The sequence below is a fragment of the Pantherophis guttatus genome, chromosome 4 (assembly GCF_059756535.1).
Source record: "Pantherophis guttatus breed Tessera chromosome 4, ASM5975653v1, whole genome shotgun sequence".
In the NCBI taxonomy this organism is placed as follows: Eukaryota; Metazoa; Chordata; class Lepidosauria; order Squamata; family Colubridae; genus Pantherophis; species Pantherophis guttatus.
Window position 1 is genome coordinate 99,002,720 of NC_142066.1, and position 21,109 is coordinate 99,023,828.

At 37.5% G+C, this 21,109-nt stretch overlaps 1 protein-coding gene across 1 annotated transcript in view; it reads left to right on the forward strand.

Annotated features, from left to right (window-relative positions):
* The window catches only part of ACAD11 (acyl-CoA dehydrogenase family member 11), a 55,992-nt gene that overhangs the window by 23,123 nt on the left and 11,760 nt on the right, over positions 1–21,109 (forward strand). The window contains exons 4-12 of the mRNA XM_034404067.3: positions 1,619–1,780; positions 2,567–2,734; positions 6,645–6,792; positions 8,577–8,698; positions 9,466–9,572; positions 12,128–12,254; positions 12,617–12,694; positions 16,021–16,159; positions 16,260–16,367. Of these exons, the coding sequence (XP_034259958.1) occupies positions 1,619–1,780; positions 2,567–2,734; positions 6,645–6,792; positions 8,577–8,698; positions 9,466–9,572; positions 12,128–12,254; positions 12,617–12,694; positions 16,021–16,159; positions 16,260–16,367 (1,159 nt within the window). The remainder of the gene's footprint in view (positions 1–1,618; positions 1,781–2,566; positions 2,735–6,644; positions 6,793–8,576; positions 8,699–9,465; positions 9,573–12,127; positions 12,255–12,616; positions 12,695–16,020; positions 16,160–16,259; positions 16,368–21,109) is intronic.

A 21,109-nucleotide genomic window follows, 5' to 3' on the forward strand; every position in this document is an offset into this window, starting at 1 on the left:
TGCTATTGTGACAGCTGAAGTGACTTCCAGTTATTTTCTGGATACCATTCAAGGTTATCATCTCTCGACCAGGTCAGGATGCACAGGTTGGGTGCGCTATAGATTTCCCCCACTAAATTTTGCTACCTTGTGGGACCTTTTTCATGATATTTCTACCCCTTTGAAACAACATTCTCCTTGAGTTTTATAGGCCCTCTCCACTTTATTATCCTTTTGGAGGACTGTGAATATTTGCCTTCTCACTCAGGTATTGGTCTAGGATGGAAGTGAATCCTGTAAATGTAGATTGAATATGATGTTGTGGTTGGGATATATGAGGCTCTGATGAATTGCTGAGAATCAGGTAGCATACAAATTTAATAAATTGATAATTAATTAATTAATTAATTATATAGACTAGACTAAACTAGACTAGACTAGACTAGACTAGAATTTTTTATTGGCCAAGTGTGATTGGACTCACAAAGAATTTGCCTTGGTGCATATGCTCTCAGTGTACATAAAAGAAAAAATACCTTCATCAAGAATCATAAGGTATAACACTTAATGATAGTCATAGGGTACAAATAAGCAATCAGGAAACAATATCAATATTAATCAATATAAATATCAAGAGCCTTGGTGGCACAGCAGACTAAAGTGCTGTTAAGTAGCACCAGCTGCCTGCAATTACTGCAAGTTCAAATCTCACCAGGCTCAAGGTTGCCTTCTATCCTTTCGAGGTAGGTAAAATGAGGACCTGGTTTGTGGGGGCAATAAGCTGACTTTATATAAAAAAAGAACACCAGATAGGGGGGGCTACAAAAGTATGAAGGCTATTGCTTAACGCATTGTAAGCCGCCCTGAGTCTCTGGAAAAGGGCGGCAAATAAATCGAACCAATAAATAAATAAATAATAAATTAATTAATTAAAAAACAAACAAACAAACAAACAAACAAACAAATAGATAGTTGTTCTAGTGTGCAGTGCTCTATAGCATCGTTTTGAGGGTAGGAGTTGAAACAATTTATGTCCAGGATGTGAGGGGTCTGTAAATATTTTCACAACCCCCTTTTTGACTCATGCAGTATACAGGTCCTCAATGGAAGGTTGGTAGCAATTGTTTTTTCTGCAGTTCTAATTATCCTCTGAAGTCTGTGTCTATCTTGTTGGATTGCAAAGCCAAACCAGACAGTTATAGAGGTGCAGATGACAGACTCAATAATTCCTCTGTAGAACTGTATCAGCAGCTCCTTGGGCAGTTTGAGCTTTCTGAGTTGGCGCAGAAAGAACAATGTATTAAATAATGTATTTAATACATTGTTATTATATCAATAATGTATTTAATACATTGTTATTAACGTGGTTATATTTATGCAGGTTTTATTGAATATAATTGCCAGCTGCCTAAAATTAGATAGGCAGATAAATATCAGAAAGAAAGAAAGAGAGAGAGAGAAAGAAAGAAAGAAAGTTTTGCTCCCTTTTAAGTGGAATGAAATTTCCTTGTGGACCAGCAAGTTTGAATTTATTTCTAGTATTTCAAATAATTAGACAAAGATAGTGGAACCAAGTCCTTTTATATTTCAATGCTATCCTTTTTTCTCTTATTTCCTTATGATTTCAATTATGTCTCAGGGTCGCATATTCCGAGATATCACATTACCTGAAGTAAGCCCAGCAGAAAGATCAGCTTTGTATATAGCAATAATAGAAACTCTTGCAAAGCTGCACTCCTTCAAAGTTAGTTCATTAGGCCTCCAGGACTATGGACGAGGAGCAGGTTACTGTAAGAGGCAGGTAAATATTTCATAAACCCTTTCCCATTCTGTCTACTCTTGATTTTCGTAGTGAAAAATAAGTATTTGAAAAGTACAGAGACTCTTGCTATTTACAGATTGCAAATCTTGATGCTTTAAACTTTGTGGTGTTAAATAAAGTTATTAGCATTTAAGAAGTTATGAAATATTGAATATTGTTCAATGTTTTGAAGCATTTTACTGACTGCTCACAATAATTACATTAGTACACTAGTTAGGAAAACCAGCCCAAAAGGTAAAATGCTAAGGAAGTGATTATTATTTGGAACGAACTGCCCCCGGAAATACGTACAATCTCTGACCTCCGGGTTTTTCGCTGTGCCCTCAAGACCCTACTGTTCCGACAGGCGGGGCTGTCTATTTAAGTGGTTTTTAAATTGGAGTTTTAACTTGGGGTTTTAAATTTTGGCCAAAACTGTTTAATTTATTTTAATTACTTTTAATGATGATGTCTGTATATTTATGTTTTTAAATTGGCTGTACACAGCCCTGAGTCCTTCGGGAGAAGGGTGGTATATAAATAAAATTAACATTAACATTAACATTAGTTTTTGTTTGTATATAGACTGTAGTTAGGAACAGAAATTAATTCCAACAGAGATGAAGACATAAAAATGACAGTGCACCAATAATAGCAATTCAGATAATTTGAAATTGTTTAAAAGACAGTGTAGTGAATGTGATATTCCAAGGGTTCTTCTCAAAAATCAAGTCTCTTTCACTCACTACCAACCTCAGACTAATTTTGATTATGGTTTGCTTTTAGGTATCAACTTGGATGAGGCAATATCAGGCAGCTGCTCAAATCCAAATTCCAGCTATGACCGAATTATCCAAATGGTTAATGAACAATTTACCTGATGATGCTGATAATGAAATTACTTTGATCCATGGTGATTTTAGAATAGATAACATCATCTTTGATCCAAGAGAGGTATCTTGAAATGATGCAGACTGCATTTTCAAAGTAGCTTCTTCTATTTCTTTTTGTGTCAGCCTTTTATTGTTATAGTATATAATAATAGAATCTTATAAGTCTGTAAAAATTTCCCTCTATTACATTTTATACTAAACAAAATCAAGGCAGGAGTTTTTTGAATTTCTCTCTCTTCCTTCCTTCTTTCCTAAAAATAGGCTTCCTAAAACAGAGTAATCTTTTCTGTACCTCCCCCTCTTCTCTTAATGGTTTGGTCATTCATTCTCAGTGCCAGAGTTATGTTCCATCACATCAGACAGCTGGGAATGTTGTTAAGCAACATTGGGAGTGTTTGAAGTGTGCATTAAATTCACCTTGCATAAGCAACAAATTGTGCAAACCTGCATAATGAATTATCAAGAGTATTTATTTTGTCATATCTCAATATCTGAACTAAAATAGCAGGGGTCTTTATTTCATTGAGGGCTGCATCAGGGATTGTGTTTAAACTCAGAAGGCTGGGGTAAGTGGTGGGGTGGGCGTCGGCGTAGCCAAAGGATGGACGTGGCCATGGTGAGTGTAAACAAATGATTGTAAGTCAGGGACTCCCATTATTTTTGTGTTGTAGCATACACTCATTACACTTTGACTCACAGAGCTGTTTGGAGATATTTTCAGGCTAAAATGAAGAGAATGCTTACCTGGATTTTCTAACTAATCTTTTTAAAGTTCCAAAGAGGATTTTGTGTTTGGGATAGTAACTGCTACATTTCATTCTCAAATATTGTTCAATTATAAAACACTCTCAAATTTCTTTCCTTAAGAGAAGTAATAAAACTTCATGGGGGAGAGTGGTAAGACATTACTGTAGTAAATTAATTTTTACTTTTTAAAAACTTCCTTATGGCTTCAGTTAGTCCTTCTAACTCAGCCTTTCTTGAAGGTTTTGAGTACATGGGCTGCCTTCTCACAACTCACTGGAGCAATGAGGAATGATGAATTTCTTTAGGGAATACAGTAAATGCCAAGGGTTGGTGATACCATTCAAAATACAGTAAATGCCAAGGGTTGGTGATATGGTAAGATCATACATCTTACCATATAACTACTCATTACATTGTGCGAGCCCCCCACCCCCGGCCCATTTTCAGCCTGTAGAATGCTGCAGGAGGCCGTGAAGACTGAAAACAGGCTGCGTACAGTCTCCCCTCAGTGCGTTTTTGGCTGGCAGAGCCAAAAACATTTTAAAATCCTTTTGATTGAAAGATGATACCATGAACAAAATGAAATATGTACCGCATTTATCCCTATGGTTTTAATTCTTACCTTTTATTTAGTACTAGATCACTGTGAAGTCAGAATTGGTTCCCAAGAACTTTAACATTTGATCTTTAACTTTGAAATGGCTAAAAGGGCCAAAAGATTTTAGGTCTAACCCCACTCGCCTGCCTCCACCAGTAATCATCACAATGTTATTTATTGGACCTACTCTGCAGTTGTTGGAAGCTAAAAGCAACTGTAAAAATGTAGTGCAGACTCAGTAAAAATAAAAAAAATGAATCCAATAATTTGACAATAGCAGTAAACCATAACATTTCCTGGTAAGTGATGCTAAGGGCTAATTTCCCCTTCTGTAAAACAGGATTAGTCTTTTATCCTTCCTGCAAACTTTTGAAAAATAGCTACATGAAATGTTCCTATTAGAAATTAGAAACGGTTGGAGTTTTTTTTCTTTCCAATTTGTTAAACACTTTTTTGTGTTGGTTGGTATAACATTCATTTGTTACTAACAAAGTCATCATTTCTGTATCATCACATAGTGTATGATATGCTTGAGTTTACTGTGCATTACATTTTGTTCTACATTCACATGAGGAAAATAAGATCTGTTTTCTAAACAAACCTTGTGGGAGATACAATACAGGTAGTCCTTGAGTTATGGCCACAATTGAGCTCAAAATTTCTGATGCTTAGTGAGATACATGTTAAATGAGTTTTGCCCCATTTTATGATTTTTCCTGCCACAGTGTTTAAGTGAATCACTGCAGTTGCTAAATTAGTAACATGGTTGTTAACTGGATCTGGCTTCCCCATTCACTTTGCATGTCAGAAAGTTACAAATTGTGATCATATGACCCCAGGACCAGTGGTGGGTTGCCCCCAGTTCATACTGGTTCTATAGAACCGGTAGTAAAACTGGCGGGAGGCTCCGCCTACTGACCCCGATGTTATCAGAATGCTTCTGCGCATGCGCAGAAGAGCGGCGAGAAAGAGAGCAAAGCAAGCATGCGCGTGTGGCCCCGTTGTGAACCGGTAGTAAAGTAAGTAGAACCCACCCCTGCCTGGGACACTGCAATCGTCATAAATATGAGTCAGTTGCCAAGTATCTGAATTTTGATTACGTGATCATGGAGATATTGCAATGGTCATAAGCAGTGGTAGGATTCAGCCAGTTCGTACCACTTCGGGAGAACCGGTTGTTAACTTTCTGAGCAGTTTGGCAAACTGGTTGTTGGAAGAAATCATTAGGGCAGAGAACCGGTTGTTAAATTATTTGAATCCCACCACTGATCATAAGTGTGAAAAATAGTCATAAGTCACTTTTTCCAGTGCTGTTGTAACTTTGAACTTACAACAATTCACTAAATGAACTGTTGTAAGTCAAGGACTACTTGTACAATATTTTACTAGTATGATTAAAACACTGGAATACATCTTTTGATTAAAAAGTGAGAGGAGGTCACATGTCTATATAGCTTCTTCCTACAGTTGAAAATAGTTTGTTGGGACACATTTTTGTTTTCATGGTCAGGTGTGAATTCACAGACCTAAAATATATGATGAGCTTAGAGAAATTGCAAGAGTATATATTGTATATTTGGAATACACAAGAATCATTCTTACCCTTCCTACAACAGTTATGAATAGTTATAAAAAGCCCAGGACAGAAATCTGGAGGAGTGGAGCCTCAGCCCTTTCTTTTCTAGTAGATCCTAATACAGTGATATTATATAGTACTATATATTATTGTGCTTTGGATCTGTAGTCGACCCTTGGTTTTCCACAAAATTGGATCCAGAGGGCAATGGTTTAGCTATATATTCCTGTTTCTATCTTTTCTACTCTGTTTTCCAAAATCAGTGATGCTTCATATGTAAAGAAATACATGAACTCCTATAATCAGAATTAGCTACTAAAGAATTCAACTAATGAAAATTTACACGTGTGCTGTGCTTTATTTAATTCATTCCTTACCAGGACACTATTTGGTAAAGGACTGGTTCTGAGAGAGCATAGCTGGTTATCTTTCACTCAGCAGTATCAGGGTGGTAGAATGGGGGAGATTGATGTAAAAATCTGTAAAATCACAGGTGTGGCATTGCAGTCCAAGCCCTCCTCTATGGTACATGAATCACCTCCTTCAGTTTGTTTGGTGCAAGAAGCCTAAACTTCTGAACTTCAGATCTAATGCAAAGGTAACTGTTTCCATTTTGTTTTGCCAATTAGGTTAGCAGTAATCACTCAGTAACAAATGAGTTGTATGCATCCATGTTAATATTCTCAAAAGTCATAGCCTATTGTTCCATGTGTGTAATATGCACTGAAATCATATCACCAAGAGCCTTGGTGGCATAGTGATTAGAACTGCAGTATTGCAGGCTAACTCTGCCCACAACCTGGAATTCAATCCTGACTGGCTCAGGGTTGACTAAGCCTTCCATCTTTGAAGGTTGGTAAAATGAAAATCAAGATTGTTGAGGGCAATATACTGACATTGTAAACCACTCAGAGAAAGCTGTAAAGCATTATGGAGCAGTATATAAGTCTAAGTGCTATTGCTATTGCTAAATCACTAAATAGGGCAATCATATTAAAATTTTCAACAATTTTGTCCTGTTCAAGTTTTTATTTCTGCCTCTGTTTCTAGACCCGTGTTGTGGCAGTGTTGGATTGGGAACTTTCAACTTTAGGCCATCCTATGGCAGACTTGGCTTATACTCTTGCTTTTTGCTTTTGGCCCAGAGCCCTCAAACCTATAAAAATGCTTAATTTACAGAATATAAACAGCATTGCAGGTATGTACTTGTTCTTCTACTCAGCTATTTTCTTTTTTAAAAAAAGTAAAATGTGAAAAAACATAATGATGGGTTATTCTTACTCCAACGAACCATTTTTCCATCTCAGATATAATTCATCTGCTCTAGGTGTGAAGAAAACAAATTCTTGGAGAAGTGAAAATGTGTTAGTAAAATAGAAACACAGAGGGAATATGTGCTAATTACTTTGTTAAAAAAGCAACCTTGAAGTACCTGCTTTTCAAGAAGCTTTATAAAAAATATCTGTGGAAATGTAATTGATATATTTCTTTCTATTAAGACAATAGTTCTTTCTTAAGGAGAGTAACAGTATGAGAGTGGAGAAGTACCTTGAAGTTAGCTAATTATGAGTATCTGTGTTTATGTCATCTATTGCCTATGTATATGCATGTCTGTATCATTTATTTCCTTCTTCCCTGAAATGTATAAATATAAGTGCCTTCCTGCAGGAGTCCCTCCCATCATTTTCTGGATATAATTCCTCCAGTGAACACTGTAAAATAAATAAACAATACAGCAAGTCTTGATTATTGGTTTTTGGGTCCTGCATTTGATTCTACATAAGCCCTCAAAATAACTGAGGACAGAACTTGGTTCAACTGCAGTTCTTTTAAAAAGGCTAGGCCTGCACTTCCCTAATGACTAGAAGTATGCCTGGAGAGAGCTAGATTAGGAAAATTGATTTAGGAATTTATTATTTTAGAAGAGGTATCAGTCTTTTTGTAAAGGTTTATTGAATTGAATTGCAGTCATGATTAGAAGGAGCAAATGAAACAAAAATGATCACATAATGGAAATAGAATTGGGCTAATCTGCAATTCAGAAGGCAAGAAATTCAGCTTCACTAAACCCAGTAATGTGCTTGTCTTGTCTTGTCTTGTCTCCCCTCCCCTTTCTCTGTCTCTCTCGTCTATATATCAATCATCTATCTGTAAGATCATATCTTTTTAAGGTTTATTATATAATAGCTTAGTTTAATTAGAAAGGATAACAGTTGAAATGTATAATATTTAAATAAAGTGAGAGTGCAAGGATGTTTTTACAAGGGAGTTGTAAAGAGAATATAATGGGTATTCTTTATATATTTCTCCACACTGCAGTTTTATGAATTATGTGGAATAATTTGACTGAAACATACAACTTATTTAGAAAAGGCTACAATGTGGAATGAGAAATTTCTCTTAGGAAACACTCTTCTACAAGCATCTCATTAAATATAACCTATTATATTGGCTGGCTGGGAAATTATGAAAGTTGAAGTCTTAGCTGAGCTTAGATGACTCAGAAAGCTAAATGGGATCAGGCATGATTAGTACTTGAGTAGATCACTATGAAGTTTTAGACCAGCAACCAATGTTGAGAAGTCTAAATGTATGCTGAAAAAGATCCCAGCAAACCATTTCTATATTAGACCAAGAAAATGCTTGTATCAGTGGTGGGTTGCTACCAGTTCGCCCCGGATCGGGCGAATCGGTAGCAGTGGCATCGGGAGGCTCTGCCCACCTGCCTGTAGAAACGTCACGCGCATGCCCACGAGCAAACTGGTAGCGACAGGTTTTGAAACCCGTCCCTGGCTTGTATGATGTGAAAATGTCAATTGCTGACCACTACTCAAAGATAATTCTATAATTTTGTTATCTAATGTGGATAGTATGATATAAAAAAACAAATACAATTTATACTACATCTGTGATATATGTGATGTAATCTGTAAATCATGTAGCAAAGCTAAAGATTGACATAAATGAATTTGCTTTTCATAGGAATTCCTTCCCCTGAAGAACTGATCACGATTTATTCTCGCTTCAGGGATACCTGTACTTCTCCACATAATCTTAATTTTTTTCTTGCTCTTTCATATTTTAAGTTGGCTTCAATAAGCCAGGTAACATATATAATCTGCACCTTACCTTTTAATGTTAAATGGAGTGACTGAAATATAGTTAATGCACTTTTGTAAATCCTTTTACTCATAACATTAGTAATAGCATTCCAGATTTCATAGAGGAACTGTTTGTGTAATATTAAATATTATGCTACTGGTGAGTCCCTACAAGTGATGTCATTAGTGTGCTTCAAATAGACTTTTAGAACCAATGAAATCTATTGACGAAGGTGTCAAAATATGAGATGAGACTGTAGGTTAATTTTCTACTTAATCACATTGCTCTAAAGATATTTGTGAGAGACCTGTCATCTCTTAGTCCAAAATAAATAACAAATTATTTTGGAAGAAATAAATAAAAAGAGGCATCGATTTGCTCTGGATATGGATAGCATACAATATCATTTATTGCTTTTCATATAGTATATAATGACTATGGTAAATGAAAATTACAGAAACTTTAAATTTAATGAATCCTATGTTGCATAGTTTTAAGTTTCACAGAAATTTCATAGTTTTTATGCTTTATGCCATTATTTTGTAACTTTATAGCTACTATGTATATCATGTATAGGTATGGTATACTATTGTTATTTCTGATAATCTTGCTGCTCATTTGATGAGTTATATGTTTTTTTTAATTTATATTGGTCAAAGATTAAAATAAATATAGATCTTGAATAATAATTAAACATTCCTCTGTCATATAATGTTAAAGTGCTGAGCTATTTGTTAAATTTCACATATTGAAATTACTTATTCTTTAGGGTATATATGCCAGATATCTCCTGGGTAATTGCTCTGCAGAAAACAGTTTGGAGTTCAGCAATGTAGTGAGACCTCTAGCTGAAGTTGGATTACTGGTAGCAAAAAAGTAAGAATTGATTGTTGAAAGAGTTTTAAAGATGCAACTGTGCCACCTGTACCTCAAATAGGTTCTACAAAGTTTTATTTTCTTGACTGCTATTTGATGCTGCACTGCCTATCTCTATAATAAATTTACAACAGCGGTATGTATCTATGGTAGGGATAACAGATTTGAACTGCAGAAATATAGGTATTATTAAATGGCAGCAGATACATGAATTTTCTCTGTGTCTGTGATGACCCAGGGCATGGCCCAGAGATAAACAGCTGGCAGTTCAAACTGCCCCTTTATTGCTCCAAATCTTCCGAAACGCTCCCATGTTTCTGGCAAGTCCCAGAGCAGAATGATAACAACCCCCCCCCCACAACCTCAATTGCCCTCTGGCTGCAATTAGTCCAGCCCAGCACTGTCTGCACCAAGGCTGCACAGTAATAAATCCCAAATGTATTTGGCAAAACAAGAGCAAATCAAAGAACTCAGGGAGCAAAAGATCCAGGTAATTAGTTCGGAACGCCAAAAGGAATGCAAGAACTCTTGGCAAGTTCAAACATCAGCACGTAACATATCAGGAACTCAGTGTTTGTTCCCAACAAATGCCCCTCCCTTCAGCGTCTCTTTAAGTCTCATTTCCCAGGTGTGCTTGGTGAAGATGGGCGGGGCACTCTCCTCGTGAGTAGCCTGCTCCATCAGCGCTGATCATGCCTTCTTTGCACTCTCCGAGCCCTTGCATCAGGAGAGGGTGGTTCTTGCTCCTCATCTGAGCTCTGTTTCTCCTGTTCATCCTACCTCTGTTCCTCCCTGCCTGCAGGCCTTAATAATTCTGAAAAGCGTTCCCTGGACTGACTCTGCCCTTCCCCAGTTTCCTCCAATGCCAACGGAGCTGCCCTTTCACTCGCTGTCAGTTCTTGTGCCAGCTCATCTTCTGCCACAGATTCAGAATCCGATGGGGCATGACAGTGTCTTTCCTGCCATTTTGTACCTCAAGTTTTGCAACCCAGATCAGATAGCCTATCTGAGATGCAAGTTTGCCCTTTCTTTAACATACTTGTAGGACACATTGACATATCAATGCATTGATTTATTAGATTTTTATTATTTTTACAAATACCATATTTTTCGGACTATAAGACGCACTGGACTATAAGATGCACTTTAATTTTTGGGAGGAAAACAAGAAAAAAAGAATTCTGCCTCTGCCTAACAGCATCAGGATCACCAGTGCCCTCATTTCCATTCAGATTTTGATAACGAGCAGCACAGATCTTTTTATCCATTTATAACAAACCTTATCACCCTACGTGCATTTAACTGGAGGGGGTGGGATGGGGGATGATTTTCATGGGGACAGAAGAGGGACTTGGCACCAAAGGCTCCACTCTCGAGACGCCCCTGTCTTCCTGCCTATAGCCTGGCTTTCTCGCAGCAAGGCCTAATAAAGACACAGCGCTTCAGTCCTCCTGGACATTGCTATCTCATAAACATGGTGCCGGGCTTCCCAGCAAGTCCCCTGCACCTTTGTTGCCTCGGTCGGAGCCTGATTCCGGAAGTGGCCCAGGGAAGTGCAGAGGTCAGGACTCAGTTTTCGAAGTGGGCGCTGCTCAGGGGGCATAAGGGAAGGCTCTGCCACCCGGAAACACGGTTGCTGCGATCTCCGCCACCTGGAACTGCCTGAAAACGCGGTGCTCTTTTTTTGCCTCCGCACACACCATTTTTGGAATCGGGGAGGAAAGTGTTTTCGGGTGACAGTGCTGGCAGGAAGTGCCCGCTGCCTGAAATGCGATGCTCTTTTTTTGCCTCTGCATGCCCCATTTTTGGAATCGGGGAGGAAAGTGTTTTCAGGCAGCAGCACAGGGGGCATAAGGCAAAAAAAGAGCATCATGTTTTCGGGCGGTTCCAGGTGGCGGAGATCGCGGCAACAGTGTTTTCGGGTGGCAGCGCCTTGCCTTACGCCCCCTGTGCAATGCTCACTTTGCCAAGTCCCAACCTCTGCGCTTCCCTGGGCTGCTTCTGGAATCTGACCAAGGCAGCAAAGGTGCAGGGTGCTTGCCGGGAAGCCCGGCACGGTGTTTACGAGATGGCTGTGCCCAGGAGGACTGAAGTGCTGCATCTCTATCGGGCCTTTCTGCGAGAAAGCTAGGCTTTCAACGTCTACGGCTATAGGTAGGAAGAAGGGGGCATCTCAAGAGTGGAGCCTTCGGTGCCAAGTCCCTCTTCTGCCCCCATGAAAATCATCCCCCACACCCTCCAGTTAAATGCGCATAGAGTGATAGGGTTTGTTTTAAATGGATAAAAGGATCTGTGCTGCTCGTTATCAAAATCCAAGTGGAAGTGAGGATCCCCGCCACCTGTAACTGCCAGAAAATGTGATGTGTGGAGGCCGACAACCTCCAAAGGGTGGCGGGGCTACATTTGGTGTAAATGACACACCCTCAGATTTTCACCCTCTTTTTTTGGGGAAAAAAGGTATGTCTTATACTCGGTATAAGGTATGTCTTATACGGTAACTGAAGGCAGCCCACATACCTAATACTCCCTCTTGGTCATATGTTGCTTTCTTCTAGAATAATTTTCAGCACTGGCACACCTCCTTGCAATTCTGGAGAATTATTCCAGCAGTCCATAGAGGGGAAGAAAATTCTTCAGAAAGTGAAGGATTTCATGAAAAAGCATGTTTTTCCAGCTGAAAAAGTAAGTTGTACCAAGAATAATTAAAGCAGGACCAAATCAACATCATCTTGGGCCTTGCAAACTTCTTGGAAGTATCATTTATTTTACCACAAGGCCAAGAGTAGCCATGTGATCTATTTTGCAGAGATCAATCCTCTAACTAAGGCAATGACAGAGATCAGTTCTCTGTCTTCATAAGTATACAGGTCAAGTGTACAGATAAGGAAACATGAATGTCCTAATTCCAATTTGAAATCATAACTTGTTTTAAGACTATGAGATCCAAAGTCTGGCAGAAGATTAATCGATAGTTTCAATTACAGCTTTCAGTTGAGGTGGCATCAGAATGATTATTTGTACATTATTTTATATATACCCTCTAGGAAATAGTTGAGTATTATGCCAGAAAGAAAAATTCACCAGATATATGGAGAAAACCTGTTATCATGGAGAGACTCAAGGTACTCTTTTTTTTCTGTCCATAGTATACTGTAAAAGAAAGATCTTATATCAGAGGTGTCAAACTTGATTTCATTGAGGGCCTCATCAGGGTTGTGTTTGACCTTGGGAGGCAGGTGTGTTTGTGGCCGGGCGGGGGGGGGCATGGCCAGTTTGACTTCACTTGTGTCGGGGCGCCTGTGGAGGCCCAAGTACTCTGCTAGCAAAAACGGACTCCCGAGCTCCGTTTTCGATGCGACAGTCTCCTGCAACCCTCTGCCAGCTAAATGTTTTCACTGGCAGAGACATTGCGGACCGGTCCTTCACTGTTTCCAGGGCAGCCCATGGGCCAGATCTAAGCACCCCCAGAGTCAGCCCCTGGACCTTGAGTTTATCCCTGTTTTATATGATGCCAATGAGTATCTGTGCAAATATAATTTAAAACTTAATTTATAGATTTTATTCCAATGAAAGTTATACTTTACAGAGTGAATGAACTTTACGAGTTTAATCCACAAGAGAGCCATTTTGGCATAATGATTTGAGGCACCAGGCTAGAAACCAGAAAACCATGAATTTTAGTCTTGCCTTAGAAACAAAATCAGTTGGGTGACCTTGGGCCAGCCCCACTCTCTCTGTCCTAGGAAGGAGGCAATGGCAAGCCACTTTAAAAATCTACAGGGAATGCCAGAAGTCAACACTGACTCGAAGGTAGAGTTTATCTTTATTTTATATGTGTATACAATACACTTCTGATAAAATGATTAATTTGTTTTAAAATACTTTAATTCCAGTAATTTCAGCTGTAAACAAAGTAAAACTACGTTTCACTTTAGTCTTTACTCTTTTATATTTGAGGCTGGCATGGTACTAAAACAGCCTGATCTGTGTCACATTAAGCCATTACATAATTTGATTTAAACTTAGTTTATTATGTGAAGCCAGTTACTAACTAAATAAGAGATTGTAACTTTTAAAGTATGGTTTAATCTTAGCACATTGTGTTAATGTTGTAAAGGCTTTTCTAGCGTATTTAGAATGAGATTGTCATTCTTGTCATTCAATCAGATGGGACCAAAAATCAGATGGTTTTTGTTGTGTGAAATTAGTGACATTACCCTTAAATATATATGTAGAAACATCCAAGCAAATTGTGATTTTATTAAATTATAGTTCACCTTGTCTCATCTGAAAATGACCTAAGATAACTAACCATATGAATTTACAAGACCATAGTATAATATGCACTAAACATTATTCCAAAATATTATTCTTGCAGGAAGTGCAACAGCTTATTTTTTTTTTTCAGGAAAGCTTAGAAATCATAGACATTGAAAATTTAATAAGCTCATGAAGAGTAGAGATTGATAACAAAGGTATCTGGATAAGATTAATATACATTTGATTTGATTTATATTTCATCTTTTCACTTACAATTTGAAAGTGACAATAATTTTTAATGTAAAATGCATATACATAAATTAAGATTTAGAAACAAGTAAATTTAAAATTGAGTCAGTAAAAACAAAAATATAAGGAATCCATTTTAGAATCAGATAGTTTGGCTGAATGACAATAGTATTTGCTAGGATTGGAAAATGTTTCTGTTATGCTTTTTAATATTCTGAAACAAACTTTGGCTTGCCTTATTTTCCCATTTTTATTTGTTCATGCTACAAAATCGGCATAAAATATATATTTTTATTCATTTCTCATAGTACATATATTCTTAAGTACATTTTAGTGTAACAACTGCAAAATCTGGAAAATTGTGAAAACATCAGGGGCTGGAATACATGAACTTGTATTCATCCTGTGTAAATTAGGAAGGTGAATACTGGAGACCAGTGGAATTCTTTCCTATTTGTCTCCAATAAAAATAAGTTGGAGAATCATAATTCTTGCTGCTACCTGGGACCAGATAGCAAGAGAACTGGATGAGTCTATGGCACTAACTCCATTGTTTTCATTGCTCCATCAATGACAGCTTGTGGCTTTAGGCCAGAGGTTCTCATCCTTCCTAATGCCGCGATCCTTTAATACAATTCCTCATGTTGTGGTGACCCCCAACCAGGGGTGGGTTCTAAATTTTTTTACTACCGGTTCTGTGGGTGTGGCTTGGATGTCATCATGTGACTGGGTAGGTGTGGCTAGCTGGTCATGTGACTGGGTGGCCATGATTATGTATATAGGGACTACTCAGAGGGCTGAAAAAAGTCATTTCTGACAGGTCTTCGCACTTTTGCCTGGTCCTCACACTTATGCCCGTGCAGCATTCTTAACAACCATGTCACTCATTTCACAATTGCTTCTCTTCACCATGGTGACAAGATAGGGAGAAAAACGTAAAATGTGAGGACAGTCGTAAGTTCGAGGACTGGTCAAAAGTGCGAGGACCAGTCAAAAATAACTTTTTCAGCCCTCTGAGTAGTCCATATGCACAAAAGGATTACCCAGAGGGCTGAAAAAAGTGATTTCTGACAGATCCTCGCAAATCAAAGATTTCTGAGACCAATGGTGAATACTTAAATTTCAGTAATCACCAATCCCAGTCTTAAAATGAGTTTAGAATCAGTGGGAGTCACTGATAACAATGAACTAACTAGCTACTGATAATGAGTCCAGTCCTGCCTTTCTTTTCCTTTTGTCCAAGTTTTGCAAGTACTTTTTCCAGGTATATGTTTTATTCCAAAGTATACAAACCATTATTGTTAGGGAAAAAAATGGGTCTTCCAAGCAATTTTAAAAGACACTGTCAGAATGACTCTGCTCTCAGCCCCCCTTGTGGCTCCTTGAAAAGCATTTCCCCCCCCCACATATGTAAATGAAAAGAATAAGCTTAAAAATCCTAGCCTTTTAAAATTGAAAATATGGAGAATTGGGAGGATGAATTTGAGACACTAAGGGAGATGTTTCAAAAAGTAAGGGAGGCATTTAAGGGAAATAAAGAAGCAGAGAATTGGTTAGCTTGCAAAAAAAGAAAGAGAAAAGATGAATGAGAAGCAAGAGAAACGAGATAATATTGAAAACGAAATAATTGGAAAAAAAATAAAGATGATTACACTGGGTTCAATAGAAAAAATGGAATAAGATGAAATATACTGCTAATAATTAAAAAGATGAGGGGAAATTTTGAGAAATATACTTGATAAATGAAAGGAAACCTCATTCAGTAGTTTTGAAAAGAAGTTAGCCCCATCGAAAAGTTGCATGGTGCCTCAGGTATCCTGCAGCAGAACTTTTAGTATCGTAGTTTGGTGATGTAATTTAACTTCTATATTCCTGTTTCAGTTAAAATTGAATAGACCTATTGTTGAGTTACTTGCATCCATTTTTTTCTTTTCATCAGAAAAAGGCCAAAGAAGAAGGCCTCTGGAATCTTTTCCTGCCAGCTGTTAGTGGTCTTAGTCAGATGGACTATGCACTAATAGCAGAAGAGACTGGAAAGTGCTTCTTTGCTCCTGAAGTAATCAATTGTCATGCACCAGGTGAGGGACTATCTAACTGCCTTGTCAGAATTTTTATCACACTTACATTGTACGCTGGATAAAATATGAAGGGTGTTTCAATGTTTCTTCTGTTTTCCAGACACAGGAAATATGGAGGTTCTATATTTGTATGGGACAGAAGAACAGAAGAAACAATGGCTGGAGCCTCTTCTGGAAGGAAAAATTAATTCTTGTTTTTGCATGACAGGTAATTAAACGTTCATTTGTAGTAGAGAGGAAATTTTATTGTAAAAAATTTGGGTTGAATCTGGCATGTTAGAAATTCTTCAGTTTCTTCAGTGTAAGGGAATTTAGCCAGGACTAATTTATAAATATCAGCAAGGTTACATAATTAATTTATTCTGTGTAATTAATTTACTCTGAATATAGCGCTGTATTTCTATAATTTCCAACAGTAAAACAGAATTAACTTCCAACTCACTCTGAAGAATCTGGAAGTGGCGCAGCTTTACTGGCTGGGAAAATGTCGGGCTCCGATGAGCTCGGCAAAATCCAGCAAGACGAACTGTTACCGGGGGGTCTTTGGACCGAAGCTGTCCTGTAGGGACAGTGAAGAAAGAGAGGCAGCTCGGTGTCTAAAGAGGGACAGGCAAGTCCCTTGGATAGCCTGAGAAACTCTCTCCGAGCCAGTGATGGGGGGCGGCAATCAGAGTGAATCACGATGAAGCTGGAGCCTCTGGAGCAAGCGATGTACAGGAGGGAAGATTTGGACAGAGTGCTGGTGTTGGGTGAGTGATCGGCTAACCCACAGACAATAAAAAGAAAATTCTAAATATTTTTAACTATTAAAACTATTACTAAAATTACCCCGGCGTGGAAATTGCGACTAAATAGTGGCAGGGGGAGATGGCGGATGGAAAGAGAAAGTGAGAATGACAAGTGTACCATAGAAGAACCCGAATAAAGAATTAAAAGTGATTGACAAATGGAAATGTAAATCTGGAACTTGGATTCAATTATGATTGGATTATAAACTGATTGGTGATGTATAAAGGTGAAAGAAGATGTGAAAACTGGATTTTTTTCTCTTTTATGATTCGGTAAATGCAGATGTGGATTACAAATAAAATGGCGATTTGTTAATTAGTCGAGTGGAACTATGGATTATAGAGAGACCTGCAGAAGAAGGAAGAGCATGACATGGAATTGTTTTACTTTTAAAACCTTGAACTTTTAAAAAAAGATAACTGGCGAGAATTAAGGAGGATATGTTTTGCCTACAAGAGGACAGACTTTGATGATTATAAAAGAAGGACCTTAATGCGACTTAAAACTGGAATAATTCAACCTGGAAAGAATAAAATGGAACAGAAACTTAATGAACTGATAAAGACGGTGTGTTTGGAAATAAAAGAAATGATTATAAGTTTGCATGGAAAATCGAAATCTGAGGAGACAAAGTCAGAACTAGAATGCACTGAAGTTGAAAAGGAAATGACTAATGAGAAACAAGAAGGAGAGATGGATAATGAAGAAGACAAAGACAAAGAGACTGACTATGGAAAATTAAACAATTGTAATATTAAATATGGACAAAAAGAAAAGAAAGAAGGAAAAGAGGGTGGAACAGGGAAAATACAAAAAACTTAAATGATTACACTGAAATTTACAGTGGAAAGATAAGAAAGAGGGAAAAGAGATGGAAAATAATAAGAAATAAAGAACAAAATAAAAGATTTTATGACTTTAAAATACAAAATAAGCATATTAGGATTAACAATGAAAAGACACAAAAAAGGAAAGAGGAGAAACAATGGGAAATATAGGGCAGAATAGGAGAGTGCAGAACTTTAAAATACAGAAGAAAGGAAGAAAAAGGGAAAACAAAAGGAAAAGAAGGAAAAGAGGGTGGTGGAGAAGAAAAAATATTAAAAATATAAATGATTACACTGGGATTTACAGTGGAAATATAAGGAAGAGGGAAAAAGATGGAAAATAATGGGAAATAAAGGGCAAAAATTTCACGATTTTAAGATACAAAATATTAATAATGAAAAGATACAAAAAAGTTTCGAGAATGTTTTGAAAAAAATATTTAATGATTGAAATTGAATGTAAAACTGAATGAAATTGAAATGATAAAAATGATTTAAATGTTATACTTGCAAGAAGTAAAGCAGAAAAAATATATTGGTAAAAGTAAAAAAGATAAGAGATTAGAAAAGTGTTTGAGTAAAGATTTGAAGGAAAAAAGAGAATAAGATGAAATATATTGTTAATAATTAAAAAGATAAGGGATCGGGGCTGCCTGAATTCCACAATGGAAAACATTAAATTGAAAATGAATACATCAATAGAGAGAGATGAAGGAATTGGAGGGGAGTAGGAAGGAGAGAGAGGGATGGAAGAGTAGGGAGGAAGGAAGGGAAGGGAAAGCAGAGTAGGAGAGAAGGTAAGACGGGGGAAAAGAGGAGGAGAAGGAGAAGGGAAGGGGAAGTAGAGAAGAGAAGAAGAAGGTGGGGAAAGAAAATTGGAAGGAGGAGAGGGAGAGGGTAGGTTTGAGGAGAAAGATTGCTGTACAATAAAAAAAGAAGAAGTGAAAGAAAGGCAGCTCTGAACAAACAAATATAAATATATTAGGAAAAAGAATGAATTGTTAAAGAATAAAAGAGGACAAATAGGTGCAACTAGCAAAGTTAGAATTTAGGGATAAATGAAGAAAGCGTTTACATATGCAAGTATAGAAATACTGAGGTATATTCCAAAAAAAAAGGAAAAGGGGGAAGACGATATTGACAAAAATTGTAATTGAGTAAAATGTATTTGAATTTGACTAATTGTATAAGATAAGAAACGACCAACACTCTGTTCAAAAAAAAAGAAAAGAAAGAAAGATGTGGGTGAAGGTGGGAGAGGAGAAAAGAAAAAACCAATAAAACTTGTTTTTTAAAAAAAGTAATTAACTTCCAACTTACTCTAAAACGCATTCTCATACTTGAGTGAATCAACAGGAGGGTGTCTGGGCTTCCGGTTTGGCTTCTGTCGTCGCTAGACGGTCTTTTGGGACCGCCAGCCCCGCCGCCCGTAAAGAGCCGCCTTTACAGCTGAGAGGCGGCTCGAAAAACTCCGTTTCTTTAAAGAAATGTGAGAAGAGCCAGCGAGAACAGGTAGAGCCCTCTGCAAAGTCCCCAGAGTTTTTTTTTTACTCTTGGGGAGGAAGCAGGATGAGGCTCCCTATCCAGCTCGCTGCTGCTCCGGGCTTCGGGGGAACTCTGCGCTTTGCAGAGTTAGACGATGTGACCAACCTAATCAGCGAAAACTAACAGATTGCTTAAATAAGCAGAATGAAATCCGGACTTGGGACTTTAAACTGCAAGTACTTGTAATAACCCTATGACTGATTTTAAGAATGAAGAAAGAGTGAAAGGGGAAAAAAAAGTTTAAAATGGCGGCTGGCTTTAGAGGCTTGAGAAGAAAGCTGAAAGCGAAAGTCCTTCCGTCTGAATGGCTTAATATGCTACAAAGTATCTGAAGTAATAGCGCTGGCTAGAAGAGAAGGGGAAAAATTTCTGCTTCATGCTTCTCCTTTCTTAGAGATTTGATATTGATATTGTGTGGAGAGAAGACTTTTTCTTTAAAAAGAGTCTGTTTGCGTGGCAGGATGGCGCTAAAGCTGACAAAGCCAGACAACAAAGCTGCGGGGGGGGGTCCCCCCATTTATAAATCACAAGAGCAATTTTTGAACTTACAGACGCAGAAGAATGGTTTTAAAGACTTAAAGGAATTTGTTGTGGAGGCGTTGGCAAGACACGATGAGATTATGAACCAGAATTTTGAAAAATTTAGACAGGAAATTAAAGAGTTGGTTCAACAAAAGTATGATAACTTGAAGCGATATATTGTAACAGCTTTGAAAGGCTTTTCAGAAGTAATTGTACAAATGGATAAAAAATTGGAAGAAATCAATTTAGAAATAGAGTCTAAAATGAAGGAAGCTGATTATAAGATTTATAATTTGGATAATAAAATGCAAAGAATTGAAAATGATTTGACAATGATTCAAGAAAATAGCTTAGAAGTAGAGTCAAAAGTGAAGGAAGCTGATCACAAGACTTACAATATAGAAAATATAACGCAAAGGATTGAAAATGAAGTTACAATGATGCAATTCAGATCCATGGAATTTGCGATTAGACTGAGGGGAATAAAGGAAAATAGAAGAGAGGATTTGAGAAAGATGTCTGCTGAAGCTTTGGCTGTGATTTTAAAGGTCAGCTCTGAAGAAGTATTCTGTAAAATTGATAAGGTCTACAGAGTAAATTCTTGGGTGGCAAAGCAAAGGCAATTGCCTAGAGATGTGATTTATTTTACTGATAAAGGAATAAGAAATGATATTGTGCAAAAGTCTTTTAACTCCACTCTAGAAGTGAATGGAATAAAGATCCGGATATATAAAGAGCTGCCGTCTAAGATGTTAAAAGACAGAAAAGACTTTGGATTTTTGGTGACTGAGCTAAAGAAACAAAACATCCCATTTAGGTGGGATGCTCCAGTTGGTATAATATTGAGAAATCAAGGAGAAAGATATCAATTAAACACTGTTGAAAAAGCGGAAGAATTTTACTACAAGGTTTTTAAAATGGGCCCAACATCTCCACGTATGTCATCAGTGTCAGGAATACAGGAGGGTGACAAAGAAAAGCAAAATGAAAAAAAAATTGCAGCTCAGGGTAAGCAGATGGAGATGGAGGTAATGGAAAAACAACAAGTTACAGAGGGCTTTTTGGATGAGCCGCTTTTGGATTCTCCTTCAGAGGCTATAGCTGGATCACCTATAAATATAAAAGAGGCGGCTTTGGATCTCGATTTGATGTCTTATCAAGTTAAAGACCAGCATGTAATCCAATCAGTTAACATACAAGTCTTAAAAAAGCAACCATGGTGGGGATCTAAGCCACAACAAGTTAAGAAAAGAAGAAGCAGGTTCTA